A 26,703-nucleotide genomic window follows, 5' to 3' on the forward strand; every position below is an offset into this window, starting at 1 on the left:
ATTTGTGCTTTTTGGAGTTTTCCCACACATCTGGGAATTGTAATTTGTGTGCTGTTCATTCAATTCCTGATGGACTGACTTGATGCTTTCTACATAGGTAGCTAGGGACATGGGGCATGCATCCAAGGCATTAAGCATTGCATAAACTATGTGTGGGATGCATGTTGTGGATACCCCCTAGACCATCCCAGCTGCAAAATCACAGATGCATATGTCAAGAATTGAATGAGTGGTGACATGATTCATGTTGAAGCACAGCCACACTTAGCATTCAGGGGCAAGTTAGTCATGTGCTAGGTACATAGTGCCAGATGCAAAGTAGGTGCAGTCACATGGTGTCATGTGACTCTGGATTTGCATGACCACATCACCCTCATGACCATGTGACCACAGGTGTGGATGTGGTCATGTGAGGTCATGTGACAGACCACTGTCATGACCCAAGGCACCAAGTCACATGGTGCCCCTATGCAACTTCATGACAAATTATCACATGACCACAGATCACAGGACTGGGACTGGGACATGTCATGTGACTGGGTCATGTGATCTGTTATGTCATGTGATCAATTGTCATGTGACCTTCGCACTCTGGCTTGATCCTACACTTCTCATAGTTGACAGTACCCAAAAATGCACACTACCAAAGTGTAGCATAGCCTACACTATTCAGCACTACCAACTACTATGACTAGCACTAGTAGGTGTTAACACCCCAGCAAGTGATAATGGAGTGATGTCATCATAATGAAAGTTATAGCTCCTGATTGTGCAATCATGATGGTATGCCTATCTTATCAGCAAGTGGAAAATTGCATGAGGAAAACACAAAACACTTATGATCAGCACCATGCCAGGAGAAATCAATGGCTGCCTCAGAGTCCCTAGGCATAGTACTGGAGAAAACACTTTCCATGGCAGCAGCTGGGTATACCCAACCCATTGAGATCTCATAGGTATATACTGTAAACCTGTAGAAATAAAGAGACTTAATGGGTCTCCAAAGGGGATTGACTGACATGCCTGCAGCCTTCAAAGCTATCATGGAACATCCCATTGGTCTCCAGAGAGGGGAGTGGGATGTCCCATGGTAGCCTCTGAAGCTATCATGGGACATCCCACTGGCCTCCAGAGAGGGGGATGGGATGTCCCATGGTAGCCTCTGAAGCTACCATGGGACATCCTGCTGGCCTCCAGAGAGGGGAGTGGGATGTCCCACAGTAGCCTCTAAAGCTATTATGGGACATCCTATTGGTCTCCAGGGAGGGGGGTGGGATGTCCCACAGTAGCCTCTAAAGCTATCACAGGACATCCCATCAGCCTTGAGGGAGGGAGGTGGGATGTCCCATGGTAGCCTCTGAAGCTATCATGGGACATCCAAATGGCCTCCAAAGAGGGGAGTGGGACATCCTACAGTGGCCTCTGAAGCTATCATGAGACATTCCACTGGCCTTCAGAAAGGGGGGCTGAGATGCATCTAGTATGTATGATCTTAGTAAGGAGCACTCTTGCAGTAAAACAGGGAACTTACATAGGCACTCATGGGAGAGGTCCCAATCCATTAACATTCATTACAATAATTCAATTCTCACTGCCATAGGCATTGTATGAGTCTGGAAATGACACCACACACAAACACACTGATTGCCCAGTATTCTTCAAATCTGTGCATAATACATAAGTTGTATTACATGGTTTTGGAATGGCAGTGACTCACATATCCCCCCACTTTGACAGGTGGGCTCATCATCCAGGATGATCATGACAGCCATGTATGTTTTTCTGATCAGAAGTGGCATTTCAATGTGAATATGAACTGCACTTTTTTGAGCTGAGGACCCCTGACACCTAAGGAAGTCATGGGACAGCCCAAATATATTACCAAAGGGCTGGGATTATGGGACATCCCAGGTCCTGCAAACTGTAAATAGCCCTGGGACATGGTCAGATGTCCCTGGGATGACCTGGTCTGAGTGGCTTTTAGCTTGGATGATTTGGAGCAAAACTTCAGCCTAAATGCTTATGAAAATGGGTTACCTGAAGTGACCTGACAGAGGAACAATTGGCTGCAGCTGAAGATATAGTGGAAAGGTGGAATGGGCAGGAAGGCCCCACACCAGAGACAAAAGCAAGGTGTGATTGTATGATGTCAACTTCCCAGTCTTCAATTTATCCTGGTTCCCAGGAGTGCAGCCAAGTATGGGTACAAGTATGTCCAAAACTTTGTGATGGAGATGTGGAGGTCTTGTGGAATGTGCATACTGTGTATGGCTGGGTGGAAAAATGAGGAGGGAACTATACAGGCATGCACATGAGTCCACCTTATTCTCCTCTAGGCCTAGGTAAGACTCATGCAATGACAGTATGGACTCCAATAATGAAATCATGGATGGAATCCCCTTCAATGATGTCCACACACTGGAAGGAAGCTGGCAAGAGTACCTTGGGGAAACATTTGAGGAACCAGGAACACCACCCGAGCATGATGGCAAGTCAAGTCCCAAACATGCTCAGAAAAAGACAGTGGCCAAAGCAACAAGGATGGGCAAGGTTGACTCCATGAAATTGGTGAAAAATGCTGATGGAGAGATTTGGATAGGAGAAATTGTGGGCCTTAGCTGGGACCAACTACAAAAAATGGTTTGCAGATTTGTGACTGCTCACTACTGGGAGTGGCCAGAGTATTTAGTGTCTTCAATCTCTGATGAGTGCTATCAGGATTAGCATGCAGAAATCCCTCATCAGCAGTGCCATTCAAGAATTTTGGTCATCATCAAGCAGAAGTGATAGCAGCCCACCATCTTCCTGAAGGATTTACCTTCAACCATGACCCAAGTCACATGTGGATGGCAACAGCTACCCAGCTGCTGTGCTTTTGGTGCAAGTGACAGGAATCCCATCCAAATGATGTGTTTGGATTTCAGAAATGGATCAATTGATCTGGCAAGCTGCAGCCACTGGTGGATAGAACTTTGGTACCCCTCCAGGTTGTGAGGCAGCAGAAATACCAAAAGACACCTGCCCCCAAATGCAAAAAGAATCCTAGAAAGAAAAATGTCAAGGGCAAGGGTAAAGTGCAGGAAGAGGGAGTGGTGGATGATAGTGCAGATGATAGCATGGATGACAGCACAGATGACAGTTTGGATGATCATGGTGAGGCTGAGGCAAGCAATGTTGGAACAGATGGTCCCTCTGCTAAAAAGGTGTGCCATGTGTGATTTTCATGCATGACAGATCAGCACTAATGTGATTCTGGTCTTCAGGTATCTGGCAGGAGGCAACACCATGCCAAGACACCATTCCCTTCTCATTCCCACTCAAATCCCCCACCCACTGATGGTTCCCATAGTGAGTGGCTCTCTGCACCTCCAGCCCATGCAAAGACCCTGGCACATTGTCCATGAAATAAAGTGCTAACTGATGATAATGGGTGGGAAAGCAATGGCCATGATTCCAATGATGAAGCTGATGAAGACACTTATTTGCCCACCCTATCCAATTCAAAGAAATTGGCAACATCTCTGAATAGTGAGCTTCCTGCTGTAACTTGTATTTGCAGAAACCCTGATCTGCACTCAGGGAATGAGTACACAACTGAACTACAGGACCACTCAGAATATGCAGATGAAGATGGATTGGAGAGCATTCCTTTCACTGACCACCCAACTGAGGAGGGGTCAATGAGCAGAAAAAAAGGCAGAAAGCTGAAATCTGCCCTGAAGCACACACACCAGGCAAGTTTGGTCATGTTGAATCAGTTGTTATGGCTAACAAGTTTGTGCTGTATATTAAGCAGGCTCTGTCAAAATCAAGTGAGCCAGACATGAATCGATGTCAACCTGGGGCCAAATACTCATCCAAGTCCAACAATAATGGATCTGTGACTGCCAATGCAGCATCTGCAAATGTGAAACAGGGCATCCCTGGGAGCACCTGGAAGTCACCTCATGTCAGAAAGGCCCCTGCAAGGCCAGATGCAGATGTTCCATCTCCTGATGCAAAGAGATCATGCAAGCAAACAGGCAGCAATCAGAAGCAGAAGTAGTTGTCAAATCCCTCAAACAGGTCAGAGCAGAAACCTTTTTTTGAACTTGTGTATGGTCTATAGAGGGCTTAGCCTAGTGTGACACATTAGAATACAAGTATATGGCATGTACAGTAGCTCATGACACCATGGTCGTTGTGAGAGGTGTCTTTGATATCAGAGAGAGGGATAGTTAAGTGGGATGGTTGAGCAGGATGATTGAGTGGAGAGCTGAGCAGGACAGATCTATGTAGGGAGATATTGCTGCTCATCTCCCATGCATTGCTGTTACCCAAAATTTGGCTCTGTCTGCCATTGTCCAACCTTGCTTCCCATGGTGTGAATGATATTCTCACCATTGTTCCTACAAGTTTAAATCTTGATTGATCATCAACCTATCAGTGAACTCATCATCATTGAATATGTCCACCATACAGTCCCACCAAGTTCATTTCCATTGTCAAGGTGAGATTGTCTTCATTGTTGGATCCAGTGACCTAAGCCATCCACAGCTAATGTAAGACCAATTGAGCCAAGGCAATCTAGCTCCTGCATGAAGCAGTCCAAAAATCTGGAGGAGATGCTAGTACAACTGCATGAGTTGCAAGAGCCAATCCCTCCACCAATTGTCTCAAGTGGAAGGGTGGATATGGCAGGGTTGAACATGGATATTGTGGCTGGTGAGTGAACATGATATCTCTCCAAGCTAAACAACAAATGTTCTTTCACTATAGATTCATGTGAAAGCTTGCTGGATCAGTTCCTGCAGGAAAGGGAGCCAACTGCTCTGGCAGAGGGCAGAATCATGGCCAGTGAGTTGGCATGATTGCCCTTCAAGCTAATGAACAAACTAATTTTCTAGTAATAGATCCACATGACAACTTGATGAATCAGTTCCTGAATGAACAGGAACCAACTGCTCCCCCAGTGGATGGTATGAACATGGATCTACTTGAGCAATTGCTGAATGCACAGGAACCATCAGCACCACCAGTCATGCACAAGAAATTAAACAGGATGGACAGGTCTTCAACACCTGCACAAGACATTACTATGCAGGTCGATTTTCTGGCAGACTTGTAGAATGTGTGGGAACTGTCTCCTCTGCCCATCACCTGTGAATCATCAAACCTGAGGGACCAATCTCCTCAACCTGATTCTCTGACTAACCTGCTTGCTCAATTGCAGGATATGAGGGAACCAATGCCTCCCCCACTCATTTCAAATGTACCTGTCAAATCTTTTGACTTGGCAGCAGATGAGGACAATGGCACAAACTGTTTGACTTTTGGCATGCCCAAATGATCAGAGATGAGGGATCTTTTCAAAGAAATATGCAATGGTGAGCATTTATTTGGTTCTATTCATGTGATTGGTGATATCCATCAATTATGTAGGTGAACTTCCATCCACACAGCAATCTCTTCAAATGGAACAATGGGGATTGGCACCTGTTCCACATTTCAATCAAGGTATGGGCATGAGCTTAATCTGATACACCTTAGACATTGATAATTTTAGTCCTGCATGCCTTACATGCTGTGGTGTCTCACTACTGTGGAAACACCACTCCCAGTGACATGCCATTCAATCCCACCCTTGATAGGCACCTTGTGCAGGCTGCAAATGCCACTGCAAGGGACCAGTATGGTGCAGCCTCTCAGGGCCTTTGACTCATCAATATGCTCGATTTGATGGAAGTCATTCATTATCTGCATTCTGCCTTTGAAAATTGTCCTGAGCCATTCATTGCCAGCCAATCACACCCATCTCACCAGTCTGTGGTAGAGATGGGTATCCTCTACTTGGCATGCTGGATTGAGGTGGCCTCTGTACATCTGAAGCAGACTTCTGATATTGTCAGATGGCCCATGCATTGGTTTGCAAACATAGCAATGGACTTGGTAGGTTTTACATCAATTTTTCACAATGTAGGACTGATACATAATTCCTTCAGAACCAGCTTAATAGCTTGATTCTGGTGATGGTGTTGTGTGCCAGTTATACTCCTCCCCTCCCAGTGTGCTACCATGTGTACCTCAGACACCAAGATGATGAGGTTAGCTTCTGTGATCAAATGCAGCTAATTCCCCTTAGTGCATTTTGCATAATCAACAATATCAATGCCATTGTCCCACATTGGACCCCACATGCAGCTGATCCCAATTCTGGCTTTGCATTCCCTTGGTGGCTACATCATTCCAAGGAATATGCAGTGGATTCCCAAAGATTGCAAGGCAAGGGATTGTTTTCTGTGGCCTGGGATTTTTTTAAGGTATGCTGCTTATTCTCATCACTGCAAATAGTTGATGATGGCCCAGGGCTTATGGCAGTTCAGGGGTGACATGAGGGGCTGAAGAGGGTGAAGGATCAGCTCAAGGATATGTAAGTACATGTACAGTAGCATAAACAGACTGCAGAATTGTTCTAGATGTGTTTTTGGGTATTTTGAACAGAATTATCATTAAGTAAGGAGCAGGAAAAGAGAACAAATCAGTGAGAGACAAGAGATGAGAGAGAGATGAGCAGTTTTTTTTTTTTTTTTTTGACTGATGACTGTTTTTGTGTGAGCAGAGACAGTTTTGTTTTATATGAGACAAAGATGGATATATATAAGTGGAAAGAAAGACAGAAAAAGAGAGAGAAAAGAAAGAAACAAAAAGGGTAGAGAGAGATATGCTACTCATCTGACTCATCCACAGGGATGCCAGTGAATGTGGGGTCTGGTAGCAAATCATCTTCCAGGTAATCTAAGTCACATGTGGAAATTCCAGGCAACTGCATGATTTTGATATAAGAGGTGTTCTGCAGGAAATAGGGGTAAAGATGGAAGGCAGTAAAATGGAATTTGGACATGGCACCATCTAATTCTGCCAGGATGTATGAGCCTCCTTTGGTGTAATGGATGATCATCATCAGGCCTAGGTACCATGGTTTGGTCTTGTGATTGAGCTCTCACTCAATACATGAATTCCACACAAGGATGAGTGACTGTGGTTCAAAGTCAAAGTCTTTGATTGTACATTCAAAGAGAGCAATGAAATCTTTGACAGAGGTGAAGTGGGATTTAAGCACTAGATTGTGAATGTGGGCAAGGTCTTCTGGACATTTCTGAAGTTGACAAGCACAGTGAGTGATGAGCTCTGTTGTCAAGAAAAATTCTGCCTTGAAAGGGGCTAAGAATGTCACCTTGGCAAGGTCAAAAGGGAGTCTAGGTTTGACACTGTGAGCCATGTAGAACAGAGAAAACCCAGATGCCTTGTGAATCATAACCCTCTCTGCCCAGAATACTGCAGGAGCAACTTCTGACCACTTTGACACCTCTCCTCCACAACTTTTCACCAACACCTCCCTCACATTGAAATGCCATCACTCAACAACTCTGTTAGCTTGTGAGTTATAGGGGGAGATACATATGTGGCAAATTCTGAAGGTCTTGGAAAGCCAGTTGAGGACAAGGATGTAGGGTCTGCCATTATCTGTAACAATCTCCACAACTGCACCCCAGCAGCACAAGATCTGTTCAAAGATGAATTTTCTGATGGATTTACCCATTTCTGCACAAAGCATAGCCCACTCTGGATAGCTAGTGAGTGAACAGTGAGCTTGGGTGATATAGCAAAACCCATTTGACTTCAGCATTAAGAACATGTCCATGTATGCTTTGTAGAATAGGGGTTCTGGAATGGTAACGACTGGCAGAATATGTATGCAATCCAAATGGTGGATTTGGCATTTGTGACATGACTTGACATACCAGCAGATGTCCTGCTCTAACATACACCAGAAGTGAGTCAGCAAACACATGCAGGTTGAGAAGATACCCTTGTGCCCTAGCTCATCATGAGCCTGACAAAGAATTCCAAGGTGTTTGTGTGGGGTGACTACTAGTTAGTGATGTCCTTGAGGCTCTTTTCTCCACAGCTCTCCTCCTTTAATGAAATACTGCATGGTGAGATGTACTAGGCTCTCTGATTCCCCTTCCTCCAATCCTTCTGGCATCTTCTTCATCTCCAAAAACTCCTTCACCACTTTTAAACTCTCCTCTCTCTGGATCACTTTCTCTGATTGTGGAATTTCTGTTTCATAGTTATGTGGTGAAGATTGTTCAGAGAGGAAAATGCCTAGACTCTGTGGTATGGAAGAGGGTGAGTCTGACAGGGTACTTGGAATTTCTGAAGGGTAAGGCTGAGACTAGAAATGGGCCTCCCTATGATTCAAGAGTTTGACAGCAAAAGCTCCACACTCATCTATCCAATCCTCATAGTTCCCTTCCCCATCCTCATCTTCTTCTGCTTTGGGCCTCCTCAACAGTCCATCTGGTTCTGCATGTTTGTGTGCTGGGACATGTACAAGCTCAAAGTTGAATAGAAGGATTCCAGCAATCCAGCAATTGATGGTTGCATTGGGCTGTAAATTGGGATTGTTAATCATCCCCTTGATATACCATGTGTCAACCTCAACAACTAAATTCTGCATGCCAAAGATGTGTAGTCTGACATTGTGTAAGGCATGGAAAAGACCAAAGAGCTTGAGTTTGGCTTGGCTGTAGCAGCACTTGTGGTTGTTGAGAGTTATTGAGCTGAACCTTGCAGGGTAACATTTTTCATCTTCCCCCTCCTGCATGAGGAGGTATCCTACAGTGATATTCAGAGTGTTGACTGCTAGAATGACCTTCCTTTCAGAATTGTAGTCAATAGTATGTAGTGCAGGAGATGAGATGATAGCCTGGCATAGATATTCCATGGCTTCTCTGTGTTTGTCACAGAATTTGAAGGGGACATCTTTCTTTGTCAGCTCAATGAGGGGACATCCATGTTTAGTGAAGTCTTTGATAAAGATCCTGCAATACAAGCAAAGACCTAAAAATCCATGCACTTCAGTAACATTTGTGCAGTAGGGCCAGTCTTTAATCTTTTGGACTTTAGCTTCATCCAGAACTCTCCCCTCAGATGACACCTTATGCCCAACCACTATGATAGATGGTGCAGTGATGACACATTTCTTTGCTGAGACAGTAGCTCCTGTGTGATGCAGACGATGAAAGACACAGTTGACATTCTGCAGATGTTCCCAGATGAAACATCTGATCCCAGGGTTTTTGTACAATTGTCTGGTAGGTACTGTCAGAATTTTGGTAATGAGATTTGGGGCCCTTGATTGGGCAGTTGTTGATGAATGAGATGGTAACTTCCAGAATTTCATCCTTCAATATCCAACAGATGTCTCCATGGAAAATCTGGACAGCATTTGTGTAGCCCATAGGTAGCTTAGTGAGTCATAGAGTACTGATAGGGGTTTGGAAAGTGGTAAGGTTGCAGTATTTGTTGTGGATGGTGTGATGATTGTATCTGACCATAAGATCTAACATTCCATAGACAGAATGGCAGGCAAAAGCTTCTGCAATCAAGTTGATGAAAGGGGGAATGGCTGAATCCTGTATAGATACTGTGTTTAAAGGTTGTAAGTCATGGACAAGACAGAGAGATTTTCCATCCTTCTTGACTACACAGAACCATTTTGAGCAATAGGACAAAGTAGATGGCTCATAGACACCTGCAGAAATCTTTTCTTTGATTATGTTGATGATGTTGCAAAACATGGCTGGGGGTATGGGAATATTCCACTTGACCCAAGGCTTGTGGGCTAGCATAGGTATCTTCAAGGGCAGAAACATATCTTCTCAAAAGGTTCCTCTTTCTGAGGTGTCCCAAGCGAAGGTGGCCTCATGTGTCTTGACCAGCCATCATACCAGATTTAACTCCACAGGAAAGAGGAACTTCAAAGGGCCCAGATCAAGCTCATCAGCTCTTTCCTGGGTAAACCTGGAACCTGGCACAAATGGAGGAGGGTGAGCAGGTAATACAGGTAAATCTGCAAGAGGATCTTCAGCCTCCCAATGCTCTACCCAGAATTTCACAGGCATTGACATTGGTACAGGCCTGACCTTCTTCACTACAGGTTTGTACTTTAAAACATGAAGAATGGGATTGAACTGGTAAGTAGAACATAACAGCTGAAATTGTTAGTGGTGAAACAGTAGTGCCAGTGGAAAATAAGAAGGGGTCATTCAAAGAAACAGAACTAACATCAAATGGATCAACAGGGGGTGTACTGTTGCTTTGTAAATCATAGATAAATGCTGCAGCAGAATTTTTGAAAGTGTCTGTAGGTGAAAGGGTAGTAGTCTTTGAAGGTAATAAAGGAGGATCAGAAACAAAGAGAGAACACACAGAGAAAAGATTATCATGGCCTCCTCATGATCCAAATGAGTCATCAACCAACACTAAAAACCCTGCTCAGGCTGTTTCATATGGCAATGCATTTCCTTGTGTGTGAAGTAGTCTTCTTTGTCTTCAGAATTTATGAATCATGGAAGAAGTTGTAGTCTGTTTTGAGGGCACATTGGAATTAATACCTGTCTGCCCATGTTAGGGTCATGAATCTCTAGAGACTGTTCTCCATTAGGGAAATCCCAAAGGATACTAGTGAGTAGGCAGAAGAAGGGTCATCCAAGAAGTAGGTCAAATGGAGCATGATCAATAACTTGAATCTGGAGATGGACTTCAACATTCCCTATGCACAAGGAAGTGTTCTCTATGACTCCTAGAGTACTCTCTTTAGACTGGTTAGTGGCTTTGAGGGTCATGATCATGTCAGAACAAAGAGGAGCCCCCAGAGCTTCCCATAATTCTTGACATAAGGCTACCACTTGGCAACCGCTGTCTAGGATACACTTGACATGGAGTTTGTCCATTAGGATGCCATCAATGGCACATAATGGTGCAGTAGCAAGGCCTACACACTTCCCTTCTGTGTCTCTGACCCAATACTGTTCATAGGACACCCAGGTAGCAGAGGCAGTAGCTTCTGATGCCATTTCTAAACTCCCAATTGTTATCTTCTTCATTGCAGCTAGCTCTCTGAGCTGCTTGCAAATCTCCAGGCTGACAGCTAAGAGGTCTTTGGTGGAAATTTCCATCTTGGTGTCTAAGACCAGGTTTATGAGTCATTTGGTAGCCACTGCTTCATCAAAACTGCTCTGATAATGAAATTGGGGTGCAGAATTTGTCATAGGCTTGGATTTCCAGAGATCTGTGGGATTAGAGATGACTGGAGTTTTAGTAATGGCTGGGATCTCTGTAGAAGGGCAGAATTGGTTGGTGCAGAATTAATGACTGTCTTAGAGGCAGCTGGCATGCCAGCAGGTGAAGGAGCAGTCACTGGGGTCCACTGGTGGTGAGCTGGAATTTCTACACCATCAAAATGAGCATTCTTCTTCTTCTTGATATTGTTCTTCAATTCTTCTACCTGAGCATAAGCTCTCGCTAAGGCACATTGGTCTTCTTCATTGGCACCCTCCTCATGTTCTTCATCAATTAGGTAGGAAGAAGGGTGCAAGTCGACCTGAAATTCTGGGGCTCCTTTGTTGCTGAAGAACATTGTACTGATGAGATGGGGATGGGGTGGGGAATCATGACCACAAGAAGAGCTTGACTGCTGACCAGGTCACTGTACAGAGACAAGATTGGCTGAGGCAATAATGGATTCATGCATGGCAAGGAAGTTGTCAATCTTCTCTTGAAAATTCCAGCCAGTGGCTGTCCTAGGGATGTCAGAGCCATCAGGCATAAATACTCTTCCCCCTATCAAGGAGCATTTCCCAGCTTGGACATATTCACAGCACATCACACACTCTGAGGTACAATGTCCATTGGTACCTCTGCAGAAGAAACACTGAGGTGAAAGTTCTTGGTGCTCTGTGGGGGGAGCAAAGGATTCATCAAGGTCGAAACCTCCTGGAAGATCTGGATAAAATGACAGAGAATCTGAATTCTGAAAGATCTCATCTAGGCTGAGGTCTGAATCAGACAAATGAGGTTCTGAAATTTCTCTGGGGTCAGTTACAGGGATTAAGATCTCTGATGAAGAAATAGAAAGGAAATGGAAGGGCTCTAAGAGCTCCTCAAATTCAGTTCATTGATGAGTGGGTCATAAGGATCTCCTTTCCAGATCTACAGACCCCTCCCAGTAGGCTCCAAAATGATGTGGGACACTACCTCCAGGTAGCATGTGATTAGGGGGAAAGCTGTAGGGTAATCCCTAGGCTTGACCCAAGGGGTGCTGAGTAGGAAGGAGATGTAGAATTTGATGGTAGAGTCAACCAGGAAGTTGAATGTAGGGCATGGAATTTAATTCTGCAGTGTTGTAGACAATTTGGGTCTGAATAGACTTGTTTATGTACACAAAGGCAAGACACAGATATGCAGGGACATGAAAGACCCAGTAGACAGATTGACACTAGAAATGCAGATGACACAGTAGACACAGAGGATGCAGCAGACACTTTGAATACTTAGACACACAAATGACTCAGATAGTGACTCCAAAAGATGGGTGCCATTTTTCCATCACTGAGGCAGAATTATATAGTACATGGAGAGTAAGGTACTGATTGGGATAATGTGGGGCAGGTGAAGTAAAAATTCTGAAAAATAAAGGGAGACATGACAAATGTCAATACACTACAGAATCATGTGAAAACAAACTGAAAAGCAGTAACTGAGAGAAACAAAAGGGAAAGATGGGTATCTTTCAACAGAACAAGCATACCATGTACTGTAGAGTAGCATACATGAAGGACAGAGGCCATAGATGCAAAGGGGTTCTCACCTTGCAGAGAAAGGCCCACAGAAAAGGAACAAGAGGGGTAACTGGAGTTTATTACTGGTGATCTGCATGATTTCCTGGCTACATGGCAAGGCAAAGGATGAGGTGACACAACTGCGGAATTCTGGATAGATGTATGTCAGGTTGATGTTGACACAGAATTCCAGGATGATGACTGGTGTGTGTTATTGATGGACAGGGGAGCTCCAAAGGTTTGACAGGCAAGGTGGTGCATGAGGTTGATGCAATAATTCCAAAGATGACAGATGTGGAACTCCAATAGGGGTCAACTTTGGTAACAGCAGAATTTTGGTGTTGGCATCCCTATTTCAGCCTCAGGGAGTATACCACTCCCTACAACAGACCTGTCCTTGTTTTATGGTGATATAAAAGATATTACTGAAGGGCCTGTCCATATGTTATGACCATATAAATAATACTGCTGAAGGGCCCATCCTTATGTTGTGACTGCATAAATGATACTGCTGAAGGGCCCTTCCATATGTTGTGACACTGTAAATGATATTACTGATGGGGCTGTCTTTATGTTGTGACAGGGGTGCATCTTACTAGACAGGCCCATCTATGTGTTGTGACACTGTAAATGATATTACTGATGGGTCTGTCTTTATGTTGCAACAGGCATACATGTTGCTATTGATGGGCCTGTCCATGTGTTGTTACCATGTAATTGATATTACTGATGGGCCCATCCTTATGTTGGGACAGGGGGGTATCTTACTAGACAGGCCTGTCTATGTGTTGTGACACTGTAAATGATATTACTGATAGGCCCATCTTTATGTTGCAACAGGCATATGTGTTGCTATTGATGGGCCTGCCCATGTGTTGTGACTGTGTAATTGATATTGCTGAAAGGCCCATCTTTATGTTGCAATGTGGGGCATCTTACTAGATGGGCCCATCCATGTGTTGTGACCCTGTAAATGATATATATTGAAGGGCCTGTCTTTATGTTGTGACAGGTACATCTTACTATGGACAGGCCTGCCCATGTATTGTGATGGTATAAATGGTATTACAGAAGGGCCTGTCCATATGTTGTGATGCTATAAATGACATTACTGATGGGCCCATCTTTATGTTGTGGCAGGGATGCATCTTACTAGACAGGCCTGCCATATCTGCCAACCTTGCAACTCCAACCACTCAGGAATGGGTGCATGTGGTCCAAATGCCATTGGCAATTCTTTCAGGCACACTTTCAATCATGCACCCTCCTTTGTACAATGCTGGTCACTAGGCCATGCAGCATCTGACTGAGTGGCTGGCAAGGAATGATCCTGAAATGTCAGCAGCCCTTTGACACTGGCCAATGGTTTACACCAACATTTCCATGATCATGAACCAGTTAGCACCTCTCCATTGGGACCCACAATCCCATGCCAAATGGTATGACATGCTAGTTAGTGTTGGTAATTATTCTGAATGCATTCTTGATGTTCCCTCCCTCAGTCTCCAACTTGACTACCATCCTGGTACTGTTGTAGCCTTTTCTGGCCAGCTTCTGTGGCATGGCATGAATGAAGTCAGCAGCAACTATTGCTCACTGGCATTCTACATGTGTGACAATATTCATAACTGGCTTGGAGTCCCTAGAGGTGACTGGATGCAAGTTCCATTGGTGCAGCAGGCTTTATTTGCCATGTAGATTGAAGATGGCAAATTGTATTGTAATATATTGGTTGTTATATAATGACCATGGCCTCCCATATTGACTGGCACACTCCAAGGTGACCCAATTTTATGAAATACATACAATATTACTAGCCACCCTTCTGTGATTGTATCAAGTATAGGTTATGATCCTATACTGGTGGTATCATATGCAGTACACCAAAATTGCATGGTATGCCACTTGTCCAGCATCCATAGTACCACTCACTCTGGCCAGCGCTGGTGGATATCAGCTATCCCCCCCATTTCCCAGCCTTGCCACTCAATCCAGCCAAATCCCAGTATGTGCTGGTCTATGCAATGAAATCATTGCCACCTTCCACAACTTGCCAATGACTCCTATGGTATCCCACTGTGTACCTTGTTTTACACAGCCATCATTTACAGTTGCCAAGACTTGTTGATCATTCCCACTCACTCCTCACTCCCAGGTCACTACTGGGATAAGGGAGTTGGGCAGTTTTGCATCACAGTAATGCTACAATTATCACAATTGATACATCAGGAGGACAGGGAATGGTGATCTCCAAATGTCTATCTGGTCTCTACCTCTGAAATATGAGGGCTGAGATCATGCAAGGGGGTAGCACACAAGCTAAACCCAATGCCCCTACTCCATTCCACTTCTGCCTCAGGTGGACTTCATCTCTGCCAATCCTCTACTAGTTGGAGATCTGTTTGACTGTGTCAGACTTGCTTCCATACCTCTCCTCAGACCCTATTAAGTGTTGGAGTTGGTTGGAGTAGACCCAGACTTGACACCTTCAGACAGTCCTGTTTGTCCACCCCTCTCAGGATCATTTAGGATGGATGAGTCAGTTGACCCATGGAAAGTGAATCACAAATTTCATTTCTAGTGTCATATATCTTCTTTGCAGAACACATACTCTAATCATTGTCATTTCCATCCTGTCACTCCTTTTGTTATCTGGCATTGCTCATTTCCATCTTGCAATTCCTTTCATTATCATCACTTGCTTCATCATACCATTCATCAATACCTTATAATTACCTACTCTGCCTTGTAGGAAACACTCTCACACACATTGCATAGAAACCTATTCCTCATCTACTAGCCTTTCAATACATTTATTTTCTTGGAATTTGTGAGAGGCAAGTCACTTTTCATGTTACCCATGCAGATATATGGATTCAGCATAAATACTTTGTATTTGGCACAAATAGCTTTCAAGTTTAACTTGGGCTAAATCAATAGTATTTGGGGTAAATAATATTTGTACAAATTGAACTTCATAGTTAACACTATTTATAGAAGTGCCAGAAGCCAATATGGGAGGTGGTGGTAGTTGACTTCTCAGGTAAACCAACCAGGGCAGGTGCAGCAGTAGTATCCTGCATGGTGACAGGAATGGCAGGTGCAATTTTGCACTTCTCTTTCTTCTGTGGAGGACACTCAACATTGGGCTTCTTCCTTGCAGTTCATTAGTAGACCACTTTGTGAGCTGGTAGTCCTAGGGAATCTGTCCAGTGCTGGACAGCTCTGGACAGCTCTGGCCAGCAAAAGTGATTTACTGATGTTCCAACCTGACATTGTCACCATCTTGGTTACTTGCTTCTTCATCACCCACATTATTGATCTCATAATGTTCAGGTTTACCAGACTTCTTTACCCATTCCATTCCCCACTGTGAGGATGGTCTCTTTGTCTGGGGAACAGCAGACAAGGGTTCATGGACTCTACCCTCCTCACATTTTAGTAAATTTGGTTTGAGAACTTTATGTGATAAGAATAGTATGCTCATCAGTAAATCACTTTTGCTGGCCAGAGCTGTCCAGAGCTGTCCAGCACTGGACAGATTCCCTAGGACTACCAGCTCACAAAGTGGTCTACTGATGCTGTGCTAATAGTTCCACTGCCCACCATGTATTCTCCACAGTACCAACCAATACACAGTACTTAGTGCTCTCACAATCAACGAAGCACTTCATTCTGGCACCGAGGATACTGGAACACAAGTTGCCTATAAAAACGAAAACTGAAACGAGAGCTGAACCAACTTCATGATTTGGGAAAACATGAGCATCTACCATTCCATCCGTCAAGCACGAAACAAGCACCAGAAGTGAGGAAACAATCACCTTATCATAATGGGAAACAAGGGAAGCCTGAGCCAGATGATCCCAAACACCAAAGACACACTGTCAATCTGTCTACCCCAACATTATACACAGCACACATCATGAAAAAGGCAAGCTAAGACATCAGGTGTCACAGGGCGAAGGCTAGTAAGGCAACACGAAAGAGCGACGGCATACAGTTGGTTCAGAAATTCATGTCCCGATCTGGAATATGTGTACGGATTTAGTTCTTATCAATCTGCATCAGACAGGAATGTTCGAGCTAGCAGGTCACTTATGTCATGGGCTCGGCGTTGTTGTTGGTTGTGTCGTTGTCGACAGTACCGTCTTTTCAGTTTTTGGTATGGCCATGGTCTGGTTAGAGACTAAGTCAGTACTTACTATAACACATACGTACCAGATAATTCCGACACGGGGCGGCATATGTATGGATAGTCATGCCTGCTACAGCCAAATGTCATCATGCCGTCATGGGGTCTGTTCGAGAAATACTTCCAGTGAGAAGTTATGAAGAATAAAGCACCGGTTAATTTCAGGGTATGACTGCCAGAGGTGGCGGAAGAACCGGGCGGAAATTTTCAATTTCCCTGTCGTTGAGTCTGTCGAATCATTGCTTGTATAAGTAAACGGGTACCCGCAGCCAGGCTAAGGGAACGGGTCACCTTACCGCTTTCCATTGGCTGTAGGGAGAACAGAAGATTGGTTCCTTACAGTAAATCGCGTAAATGATGTCCCCGGTGGATATAAGTATAAGAAGCTCTATACCTCTCACCAACTACAAGCCTTCGACGAGAACGATATCAGTGTTCATCCCCCATGTTGAATGCATTCGATACAGTGCTAACACTTACCTTCCATGGCACATCTCCCGCGTCACGGAGTGTGCAAGAAGTTGCTGTGGGGGTCCTGATTCTCTTCGTTGCTGGTTTCTGCCTCCTCACGATTGCCCGACCGCGCAAGCGATCTAAAGTGAGTGAGGAATGGCCAGCAAACACTACAAGTAGCTCTCAACACTACCGCTCTACAGCCCTTGGGCCATACTCCAGCGCATCTGCTTCCACCGATTATAGACATTCCAGTAGGTTGTGGAGCTTATCCATCGCGGCCTTGGTGTTCAGTTACCAAAATACGATAAGGCCAGTGAAATATTTTCATCCCCGCAGAAGGCCTATGAATCGGCCCTGAAGAATCGTGGACCCGTGATTGGAGTGTGGAGGAAAGGAAGGGTCTGTCGGCTCTTCCCATCTATAGGCACCGGTCTCAAACTTCTTGGTTAGCTCGAGTATATCGTTAACGAGGAGTATACCAAGGAGGTCCTATCGAATGACCAAGACTTCAGCTTCGAACGTGGAACAGCTAGTGTAAGCATACCAAGCGATCTCCCTGACATGTGAACGACGCAGACGCACCTTTAGGCCCTAAACCTGGAGTTTATAATACCCCTGAGCAAAGGCAAGTTTTTCAAGGACATACACATGATGGTCACCGGTGGTATCATCCCAAGGATGGAAAAAATAGTGGATCAGAGTAAGGATCTGGATTCCACAGTGATCGCTATTGCCATTTGATCTGGCCTCATAATTTTCTTAGTATTTCCCACCTTCAAACATCAAGCTCATGGAATTGTAAAAGACTCCCAGCTATCAGGGAATGATGTCAACCTGTTCGCGCACCTGCACCGCTGCATCGCGGAGGCAATGTTAATTACCATCGTGGGTGAGGTACGTAAACCAGTCAACATGTCAAGGCTATCAGTCACAAATGGACATGGCCACCGCCAAAAGAAATATGTCAGCGACCGTACCCTGCAAGTCACAGAGGAGACAGCACATGCCATCGCAACCATGACGGGTATCTACCAAAATCTGTTGCCTTTCGCACGGACATTCCCGAAGACATGGAAGGTTATAACATGGTGCGTATTGTGTCACCTTATCCACCGTACAAAGCAAATAAGAGGCACCTAGGGCGAGACTGGTGGTGAAAGTCATTATATTCCAATATTGTCACGTCATCGTACCCATCATATGGAGAGAAATTTGCGGACACAAATACCGGCCCTTAAACTCACGTGTATCGGAGTACATCGACGAAGAGGAAAGACACGATGTAAGCAGGACTCAGCTAACTTTTGTGAACGCCTTAAGCTACTTTCGCAGGAGCCCCTCGTCCACTACGTTGCCAGAATGTACACGGACTCCCAAGGTCATGTTTCCATTCTTTCTGCAATGTGGGTATCTACCCTAGTACTCGCGTACGTTGAATTACCAACAGCATTTCGAAACCCCGGAGACTGACACAGAAACTTGCCAGTTTTATTTTCGCATCTGTACACCAAACAGCTGCCGTCGCAGTCTGGGTGGTATTCGAATTGTCCATTCAAAAGGAGTACTTAGCTTCCGTACAAGAGGAGTTATCGGCGATCGCGGATGGTATAGACAGTGGCGGTGTCCACAAGTTGACATACGATGCCTTGCGACGATCGACAGTCCTTGATTCTTTCATCCGCGAAGTCCTCAGGACAAAAGGGGACACCTTGAGTGCGGCCCGTGAAACAGTCCGTGACGTTTCTCTAGCAGGATACACCATTCCAGAAGGTTCGGTGATGCATCGCGACTATCTATTGACTTGCTCAACAGTTTCGTTTAATGCGTCGATACATACATAGGCAGCTTCGTCTCTCCAATGGCTACTCTCACGCATCGCAGTCGCACGCTATACAGTGAGAAGGCTGCCGAGTTTGACCCGAACAGATGGCTGGAGGGACCCGCCTCGTCGACGATAGATCCAGGGTACTTGCCTTTCGGTTTCGGAAGATGGGCGTGTCCTGGTCACATTCTAGCGGTTACTGGTATGCAAGTATCAGAGATTTGACCTACCTCACGTTAACCTCTACAACAGAGATCAAGATGATCGTACTTACCTTGCTAGCAATCTCGGTGCCTGAAGTTGAGGGCGGTGAATACATTGTGGTAGATCCCATGAACGTGACGAGCGTCCCTCCAGTCGGACGACTCCTTCTGCATCCACTGAATCCAAAGCCAAATAACAACTAGCTGCAGGCCGCTGCGAATACCGAGTGGAACATTGTACGAATTAGTTATCAGTGGAAAAAATCCAAATCTGTTTCCTTTCTTCTCACGCCAATGTGTACTCGAGACTACCTCCCATTTCACATGGATGTACCAGTAATATGACAGAACACGTTCCAACAGATCACAAATCTCTACGGGGATACCTTGGTCCGCGCGGGCAATATCTACTCGAGGAGCGCGTCTAACTAGTGTATCGATAAAATCATATTCGCACACTTTTCGGCGACAGCGACGACAGGCGCCTGTAAATGACAAGCTGGAACCTCTGGGAAGATGGACGCATCCGCAACACGCAGATTCCGAGTACCTTTCACGACGAGATCATTGCCCACAACGGAGCCCAATGCACAGGTTGAGGTGTAATGATATGTTGTGCACCCCTGTTCCGTAATCTGACGATCTAGCGTGTCGTCGCTAACGACTTCCGCGTCCAAAGGAGGCGCCTCGGCAGGTTCCAACTGGTATCCTTGTTCCCATAGACCTCTAGCAAGGCGCAGTACCAGCCGAAGTGCATGTCGCATGCGCGTGCGGTCAGACAGTGTCGAGAGGTAGTTGAAGTCAATGCGAGGGGCTGCACGGGGATCAATATTCCGCAACCGAACGGAACCCTTGCTCTCAGGAGTAAGCAAGACTGTGAGGAATGAGAAGCCTCCACGAGTTGCGTCCTTTTGAGCAAGGCCCTGAGCGTATGCCAGTGGCATGATCTCCACATCTGGAACGGAATTTATTTCAGGCTGCTTATCCTCCAAGGGGACGCCATGTTTATCCAGAAGTGCCGTACAGGCAAAAATCGCCATTTGAACGACAGGGGCGAGGAGCACACCAGTGCCAAAAAGAAAGTATCGGAGGACTTCCCAAATGAAATACAGCGGTTGGCGGTTGACACGTAGCAGCGAATCGTGGAGCGGTACTAGATAGTTATTAAACACGCCAAAGTGGTCTTGCTGTAACCACATGTGTCAGGATAACAGGAACCATAATAATTAGTGGTATTCACTAGATTTTCCCCAACAGGTGTGTCTTGTAGTACTGAGATGCCCATGTCACTGAGATGCTCTGCGGGTCCAATACCGCTTGTGCACCTGTAAATGTTGGTTCTGAAAGTTAGGGGAAACACTAACCTCAGCATGAGAATCTGGGGAGACCCAAGTGCACCAGCACAAATGACCACTTCTCGTCAGTACGTGTATATGAACGGTGGCTTTGCTGCCAGCTTGCCCACCGGTGGGCCCCAGAGCTACCGAACGAACTACCAAGTGATCTTCCTCTTTTTCTATGATCAATTGCTCGACGATTGTATTTGGACAAACATGAAGATTAATTCTCCGTGCGTGGATCAGAGCCGGCGGGAGGAACGCCCAGAAAGTTGAATGCCTATGTTGGTTCGAATCTCGGGTTACAGGCATAGTAGCCCTAGCCGATCGGAATGTTCTGCGGATCGTTTAAATCTGGAATACGCGATAGACCAAGGGCCTCACATGCTCGGGCGGAACTGCACAACTGCATCAGGTATAGGGTTTGAATAACAAAAGGAACCACGGTTACTGTTCAAAGCTGGAGTAGAAGAAGGGGCCATTTTGACGGTTAATCCACTCTCCTGAGGGGCAAGTCAGAAGTCATGACTATTGAATGGAATCAAACGACTCACCATCGCTACCATGCACACCCGGATTTGCGTCGTACTCTGCACATTCCGCCTTGATGAAATAAGATATCAATGATTTGAATCCCCACCCTTCCGCACCGTTGCATTCCCATCGGTCATACTGGACAGACGGGCCACGGGTATAGAACATATGATTTATCCACGTCGAACCTCCCAGCCCATTGCCCTGGAAAATATCTACGGGCCTTCCAATGACAGGCTCCTCTTCGCTGTCCAACTTACGAGCAAGTTTGTGGTCTTCTGCAAAGTTTGCAGAAAACAGCGGTATACGGGATTCCCACGAGTCGTCCGCAGGTCCACGTTCTACGAGGAGAACTTTGTTCTGAGGATCAGCGCTTATGCGGTTTGCAAGTACGCATCCTGCAGTACCACCTGCCTGTCGAAGGATGGACATCCACCAGGTGCTTGAGTTGAGGGAAGCATGAATCGTAACGGTGATTGCACATACCGACTATCACATAGTCATATTCCTCATCCAGGTCCTTCAGACTCGGAAAGCTAATTGAAAACGGCCACATAGTACGAGATTAGTCCAGGAAGTGGCAGTTGCAAGTCGAGAAAGTGGCCGGGTGACACCTACTAGTAGGCAACTGGTTGCCTTAGCACGAGAAACTTTATGCACCAGCGTGGCTGCGCCGTTGCGAGTCTGGCGTGCGAAGAAACTTGACCCAGGCAAGCTTGCTTTCATTTCCTCTGCATGAATGGCTTGACCACGCACCATGCCATCTTAGGCCAGGCTCGGCGCTCATTATGTAATCATTTCCGTCACGTGTTGACACATCAACCCGTACGCGCTCCATTTCCGTCTTGTTGAATCTTTAGCATACACAAATTTCCCTCTTCTTTGCCCTTGAAATAAAATTCTCTGGTCGAGGCACTGGGGCCTCAGGTTTCCATATGTACGTATCTACAGCCTCGTATGCAGTGCCATACTGAGCTAGCTCCGACCTGCTTATCTTTCCGCCAGCTGCCCTACACCGAGTTGGCAATGTAACTCCTTGCATGCACACAATGTTGGTCGAGCAGCACATTCTGAGAATCCAGGGTGCATGTGTGAAGGACGACAGAAATTATCGAAGGGTAATAGGGTGAAAGCCAAAGTTCCAAGCGACTGTGCCAGCGAGATTAGTCCGGGGGTCTAGCTGGATCCCATGAAACGGGCCATTGAGATTGCTCTGCCAAAAGAAAGAAGGTGACAAATATAGGATTTCCAGAGACTGCGTGGTGTGGAATAGTTACAGCACCGCAAACTTCAAATCAGGGAAGAGGGAAAAATAATCAAACCAGTGCCAAAACAAGACTTCTTCGCCATAGTAATGGGAGGGGTGCACAGTATCGTAGTCATCCTCAGCTTCTAGAACTACTAGAGCCGAAGAGCCCACCGAGAGAAGCCAACGACCACCAGCTCGGCGCAGAATCTTGCCAATAAAAGATTTACCGTATACCCGTGACATGGCTGCCAAACAGCGTTCGTGCAGGCCCCGTTGCACCCTCTACTAACGGTATTATTCTGTTGCTGTAACTGTTTCCGCCAAGCTGGACGTTAAGGGTGCAGTGGGCTCTGTGGAAATATCAGCAACTCGCTCAAGGTCCCTAGGTACGAGGTTAGCCAAGTCCTACCGGTTGGACACCGTTGTAACACCAGATCTACAAAGTACCGAGAATGAAAAACTGGCAATCTCACGATCCTCAAACACGAAAAAATTTACCTGTCTGTGAATTTGTGTGAGATTGGTCCATGGATTCATGGGTACCAGAATCGGGGTTCATATCGGGATTCAGAGCAGCGCTCACTTTATGGGGCGCTCCTTCCTCGTCCCCACCACCAGTTAATTTAGGCGTGGTCATCAGTTTTCCCTCAACCTTTTTCACAAACTCACCCCAAACCGCCTGCTCACTACTCCCCATTTGCCTGAATGTTGCTCGTACAGCAGGATCTGCCTTCCGATAGACTGCACGATGCCGACACACAGTGCTCTTTACATATCGACATCCAAAGACGCGTTCGAATGCCACACGCTGCGTGGTGGTAGGAGTTTGTGTAGTTATGGCATCCATTGTCCGGAAGCCGTCGGCGATTTCGGAAACTGTGTAATCATTAGGCCAGCGTTTTATTGGCTCGTGCAGCTGGTGAGATAGGGAAATTCGAGTGGCGGGAGTAACAGAGATGCCAGGCGCGTTGGGGCTGTATAACGGGGTCTGAGGGATAACAGGAGACTGAAGTCCCACGGTTCCATGAAATTCAGCTGGTGTGTTTGCCTCCATTCCATCTCCCTGTCGCATTTGGGAGGGACCTGCTAACGGGGTGCTGACGAGCGGAGTGGGGTAGGGCACAGTGTGAGGGACCACATAGCCTATCGGCGGCATGTACATGGAATGGGGAGAATAGTTCTCGGGAACGAAGAAACGTTTGGAAGTTGGAACCTCAGCATCAGCGGAAAGTGTTCGCTTGTGGGACGTAGAAGGAAGGGCGGGACTAGCGAGTTGATGTTGATTTCGCCTGGGTTGCAATGCAAACTCCTCCGAAAGACCTTTGCATTCGTCATCCGCAAGGCCAGAAACCAAGCTTTTTCTCAGCTTGTACAATAGCCTCTGTTCCGACTCGATGGTACGGACTGTAGTGATCATGTGTTGCTCCCAGTACCCACTAATGGCATTATATGCGTCAAGACAAGACGCTGGTGTCAACTCAAGATCCGAAACGAGTGAGGGAAAATGGGAAATCTGAAACAAAGGAAAGGTAGGTATCTCATGCTTGAGGCGTATAGGGTCACAGTTGGGCTGTCAATTCCTCTAGTCCCTCATCCCACAAAGCAATGCTACACCTCACCTTATACCAAATGACGAGCGTCACGGATCGCTTAAGAGATTGTTCCATTTGGCTTTGCCTGAGGCTGTCATGGCCATTGTTGCGTAGCTGGTCATTTCCAGAAGGTACGAGCTTATCTATCGTTCTTGTAACGTCCTGACGCTGTAGATGGGGAGAAGGAGCCGCAGGAGCGATCTGGGGCAATGACCCGGATATAGTGGCATTGACGCGGTTTACTGACATACGGGTTTCGGAGCCTGCTGGATAGTACGATTAGTGCTGCCACTCTGAAACTCAGAGACCTGAAGTCGACTCTTCGAAGAGCTCCTATGATACACATTACAAGCGAGTGGATTTTAGTTCAGCTAATGAAATGTGAGGTGGAGGAGATGGCCGAAGTACGTACCCTGGCCCGACAGGTCCACCCCGCTGACCCGTTTGGATACAAGCCGGTCTCGGAGACAATCATTAGGCCATGGACATTTTCCCACGGGACTCCATGGACCATTGGGATCCCATTATTCCTGTCTTCGACATGGAACAGAGTCAATGATCGAAAGTTGGGTATTCTAAATTTCCGTGGATATCAGGCGCGGTGCTACCAGCATTGGGAGGAAAAGGTCGAATTCTGCAAAAGACGTAGAGGAAATGTCTGTCCTGTGGGCAGCCTTTGTTGCCGTACTTCCTCGAATTATCTTGGCTACCGACAATGATGCCATTTTTTATTGTGCACACCCGCCTGGGAGAGAATATGGGGTTTCCGACCACTGAGGTGGGAAGCATAAACTTTCCCTCTAGATGCATTTTTGATGCTGACTGTGTGCAGATTTGAATTTCTTTCTGGTACATATATTCAATGGCCAAAGTCCGTTCGTCATTTGGCGTTCAGTACTTCAGTGCTCAGTTCTGGCAACTTTCAGGGGTATCGGACTCCTCTGCCGAAGGTAATTATGACCATCATTGATATCTGCGGGAGTGGACCATCTACGACTGTTTCACGACTTTTGTGCCTTCCTGTTGCATGTATGTACCACTCCCTACTTCGGACTTGAAGCTTGATCGATGGTCCGTGTACAGTATCGGCTATGTGGTGTACATTTCGACACCACGCCATCAAAACCAATCGTACGAGTCATCGGCAAGGGAAGCGCAAGTGTACTCGAGGTTCTTGGCAATTTGCTCTAATACTTGCGACTCCCTGAATATCTCGTGTGTTACTAAACTTACTGCACCCGAGCAAGACTCAATCGTCGGTACTCGTCGTTTGTATCCTTAACAGACACAAAAGTTGATATTATAATGTCTTGCGACTCCTCGTAGGTGCTGTTCGCTCTTCCCAACGTGTAAGATTTCTGACTGATGTTCTTTTGAATTACGTAGCTGCAGCTGTACTCCTGGTACCTGCACTTGCAAGAAAAAAACACCTCTACCGATCGTGATGTAGGTGGTTTGAAGCTTCGTAGCAACTTCCAAAAATCGTAGATGAAGCGTTGTTCTTCTGACGTTATGTACGATTGTAACAACCCTGTTGTAGTGTTTGGTGCGAACTTAGATGAGTAAGATTTTGGTAATCTTTAATCATTGACAGCCCTTCCCATGTGCCAGCAGCCACTGGAAACTAATATCAACCTCATTTAATTCGCCGCGGTAAGGAGACCACGCTGCCATTTCTTCCAACAATCCCGGGGCGCCAGGTGATGAGGTGCCATAACGACTTGACATAGACGACATAGATGGCGGTGTACAATCCCTTCAATTCCCCCTCGGATCTCGTCAATCAGAGGATACACTGGAACCTCGTAAAGGGCAACATGATATACCAGTTTACAATTAATGTGGTATTCACACGACATGTCAAAAGGAGACGTGTGGTAGAGCCATGCAGAGTCTGCTACACGGGTGAGACCCTAGGTAAACACACAATGTGTCATTGCAAGGCCCGAGCATGAACATTTGAACATTCAAGCGCACCCACATCTCATGACGACATTACGAATGAACTGACTTCGCTGATTTGCGGTGATTTATGTACCATAAGAAATCATTCACTTTGCAAACAAGACAACTCACACTTGCGGAGACTCAACCGTTTTGGTACGGGACCTTGAAGCTTTCCGACAAGGTGTGGGTAGCGGTAGGTGGACAGGGCGTGGTAGATGGGGTTGGGTCGACCGATGCCCCTTCTAGGACGTGTAATCGAGGACGGCCAAACTGTGGTATAGCAGAAACTTCAAACCATGGGGTCACCGTGTCAGTGCCTAAGTTATAGAGAATAGAGGATCACGCATACCTCCGCGCGAGAATATGCAAAGCAGATATGCGCAAATCGCAGCGATCAAACTCGATTGGGACAGGAACATTTGGCTTCGATTGAGCTACGTATGAGGGATCACTCAGTGGTCCGGGAGGCACAAAGAAAAGCAAGAACAGATCTGCAGGAAAGTTGTGGGAAGAGACTGCAACGGGAGTTGAAACTTAAAGTAGTCCGCCTCACTGCGGCATTATATGGGAGTTGCGAGGCTCTCCGCATTGCACAAGGATTGTCATCTAAGGAATTACCAGCCCATAAGTACCCGCTAAATCGCATTGTGAGCGAGCGAGAGACAGAAAGGATTCGCGGAAGCTCATGAATAGTACCCAC

General features: G+C 46.0%; 4 protein-coding genes across 4 annotated transcripts; 2 read left to right on the top strand and 2 right to left on the bottom strand.

Moving 5' to 3' along the window:
- Positions 1-14,024: 14,024 nt before the first annotated feature.
- Positions 14,025-14,366, top strand: F5J12DRAFT_725589 (uncharacterized protein; the record flags this gene model as incomplete). The annotated part of the gene is made up of 1 exon (XM_051741649.1): positions 14,025-14,366. A coding segment is annotated over one exon (342 nt), but the record flags the coding sequence as incomplete, so codon positions are not given.
- A 2,942-nt stretch (positions 14,367-17,308) lies between these two features.
- On the top strand, positions 17,309-19,622 carry F5J12DRAFT_929127 (cytochrome P450; the record flags this gene model as incomplete). Its single annotated transcript, XM_051749481.1, has 12 exons — positions 17,309-17,461; positions 17,520-17,570; positions 17,611-17,718; positions 17,770-17,853; positions 17,908-18,019; positions 18,083-18,213; positions 18,277-18,407; positions 18,460-18,601; positions 18,652-18,746; positions 18,767-19,089; positions 19,161-19,343; positions 19,394-19,622. 12 exons carry the CDS (start codon positions 17,309-17,311, stop codon positions 19,546-19,548), a joined length of 1,668 nt encoding a protein of 555 aa, XP_051596673.1. The 3' UTR covers positions 19,549-19,622.
- A 150-nt stretch (positions 19,623-19,772) lies between these two features.
- Positions 19,773-21,771, bottom strand: F5J12DRAFT_907031 (alcohol oxidase; the record flags this gene model as incomplete). Its single annotated transcript, XM_051748863.1, has 6 exons — positions 19,773-20,531; positions 20,585-20,660; positions 20,709-20,760; positions 20,810-20,977; positions 21,236-21,625; positions 21,702-21,771. 6 exons carry the CDS (start codon positions 21,769-21,771, stop codon positions 19,773-19,775), a joined length of 1,515 nt encoding a protein of 504 aa, XP_051596674.1.
- A 769-nt stretch (positions 21,772-22,540) lies between these two features.
- Positions 22,541-24,507, bottom strand: F5J12DRAFT_351088 (uncharacterized protein). The gene is made up of 4 exons (XM_051739003.1): positions 24,469-24,507; positions 24,084-24,389; positions 22,963-24,007; positions 22,541-22,900 (listed from the first exon to the last, which is right to left on the bottom strand). Exons 2-4 carry the CDS (start codon positions 24,303-24,305, stop codon positions 22,797-22,799), a joined length of 1,371 nt encoding a protein of 456 aa, XP_051596675.1. The 5' UTR covers positions 24,306-24,389; positions 24,469-24,507; the 3' UTR covers positions 22,541-22,796.
- Between the last annotated feature and the right edge of the window lie 2,196 nt (positions 24,508-26,703).

The sequence above is a fragment of the Pisolithus orientalis genome, assembly GCF_024613125.1.
Source record: "Pisolithus orientalis strain OTSU chromosome Unknown F5J12scaffold_36, whole genome shotgun sequence".
Classification (NCBI taxonomy): domain Eukaryota; kingdom Fungi; phylum Basidiomycota; class Agaricomycetes; order Boletales; family Pisolithaceae; genus Pisolithus; species Pisolithus orientalis.

Bases quoted from the DNA above. Each gene is read 5' to 3' on its own strand.
- F5J12DRAFT_351088 (XM_051739003.1), bottom strand. From the start codon at position 24,305: ATGTCAGTAAACCGCGTCAATGCCACTATATCCGGGTCATTGCCCCAG. The intron at 24,008-24,083 runs GTGAGGTGTAGC...ATACGCCTCAAG, and splicing joins CGCTCGTCATTTGGTATAAG to CATGAGATACCTACCTTTCC. The intron at 22,901-22,962 runs GTAAATTTTTTC...GGTACTTTGTAG, and splicing joins TCACACAAATTCACAGACAG to ATCTGGTGTTACAACGGTGT.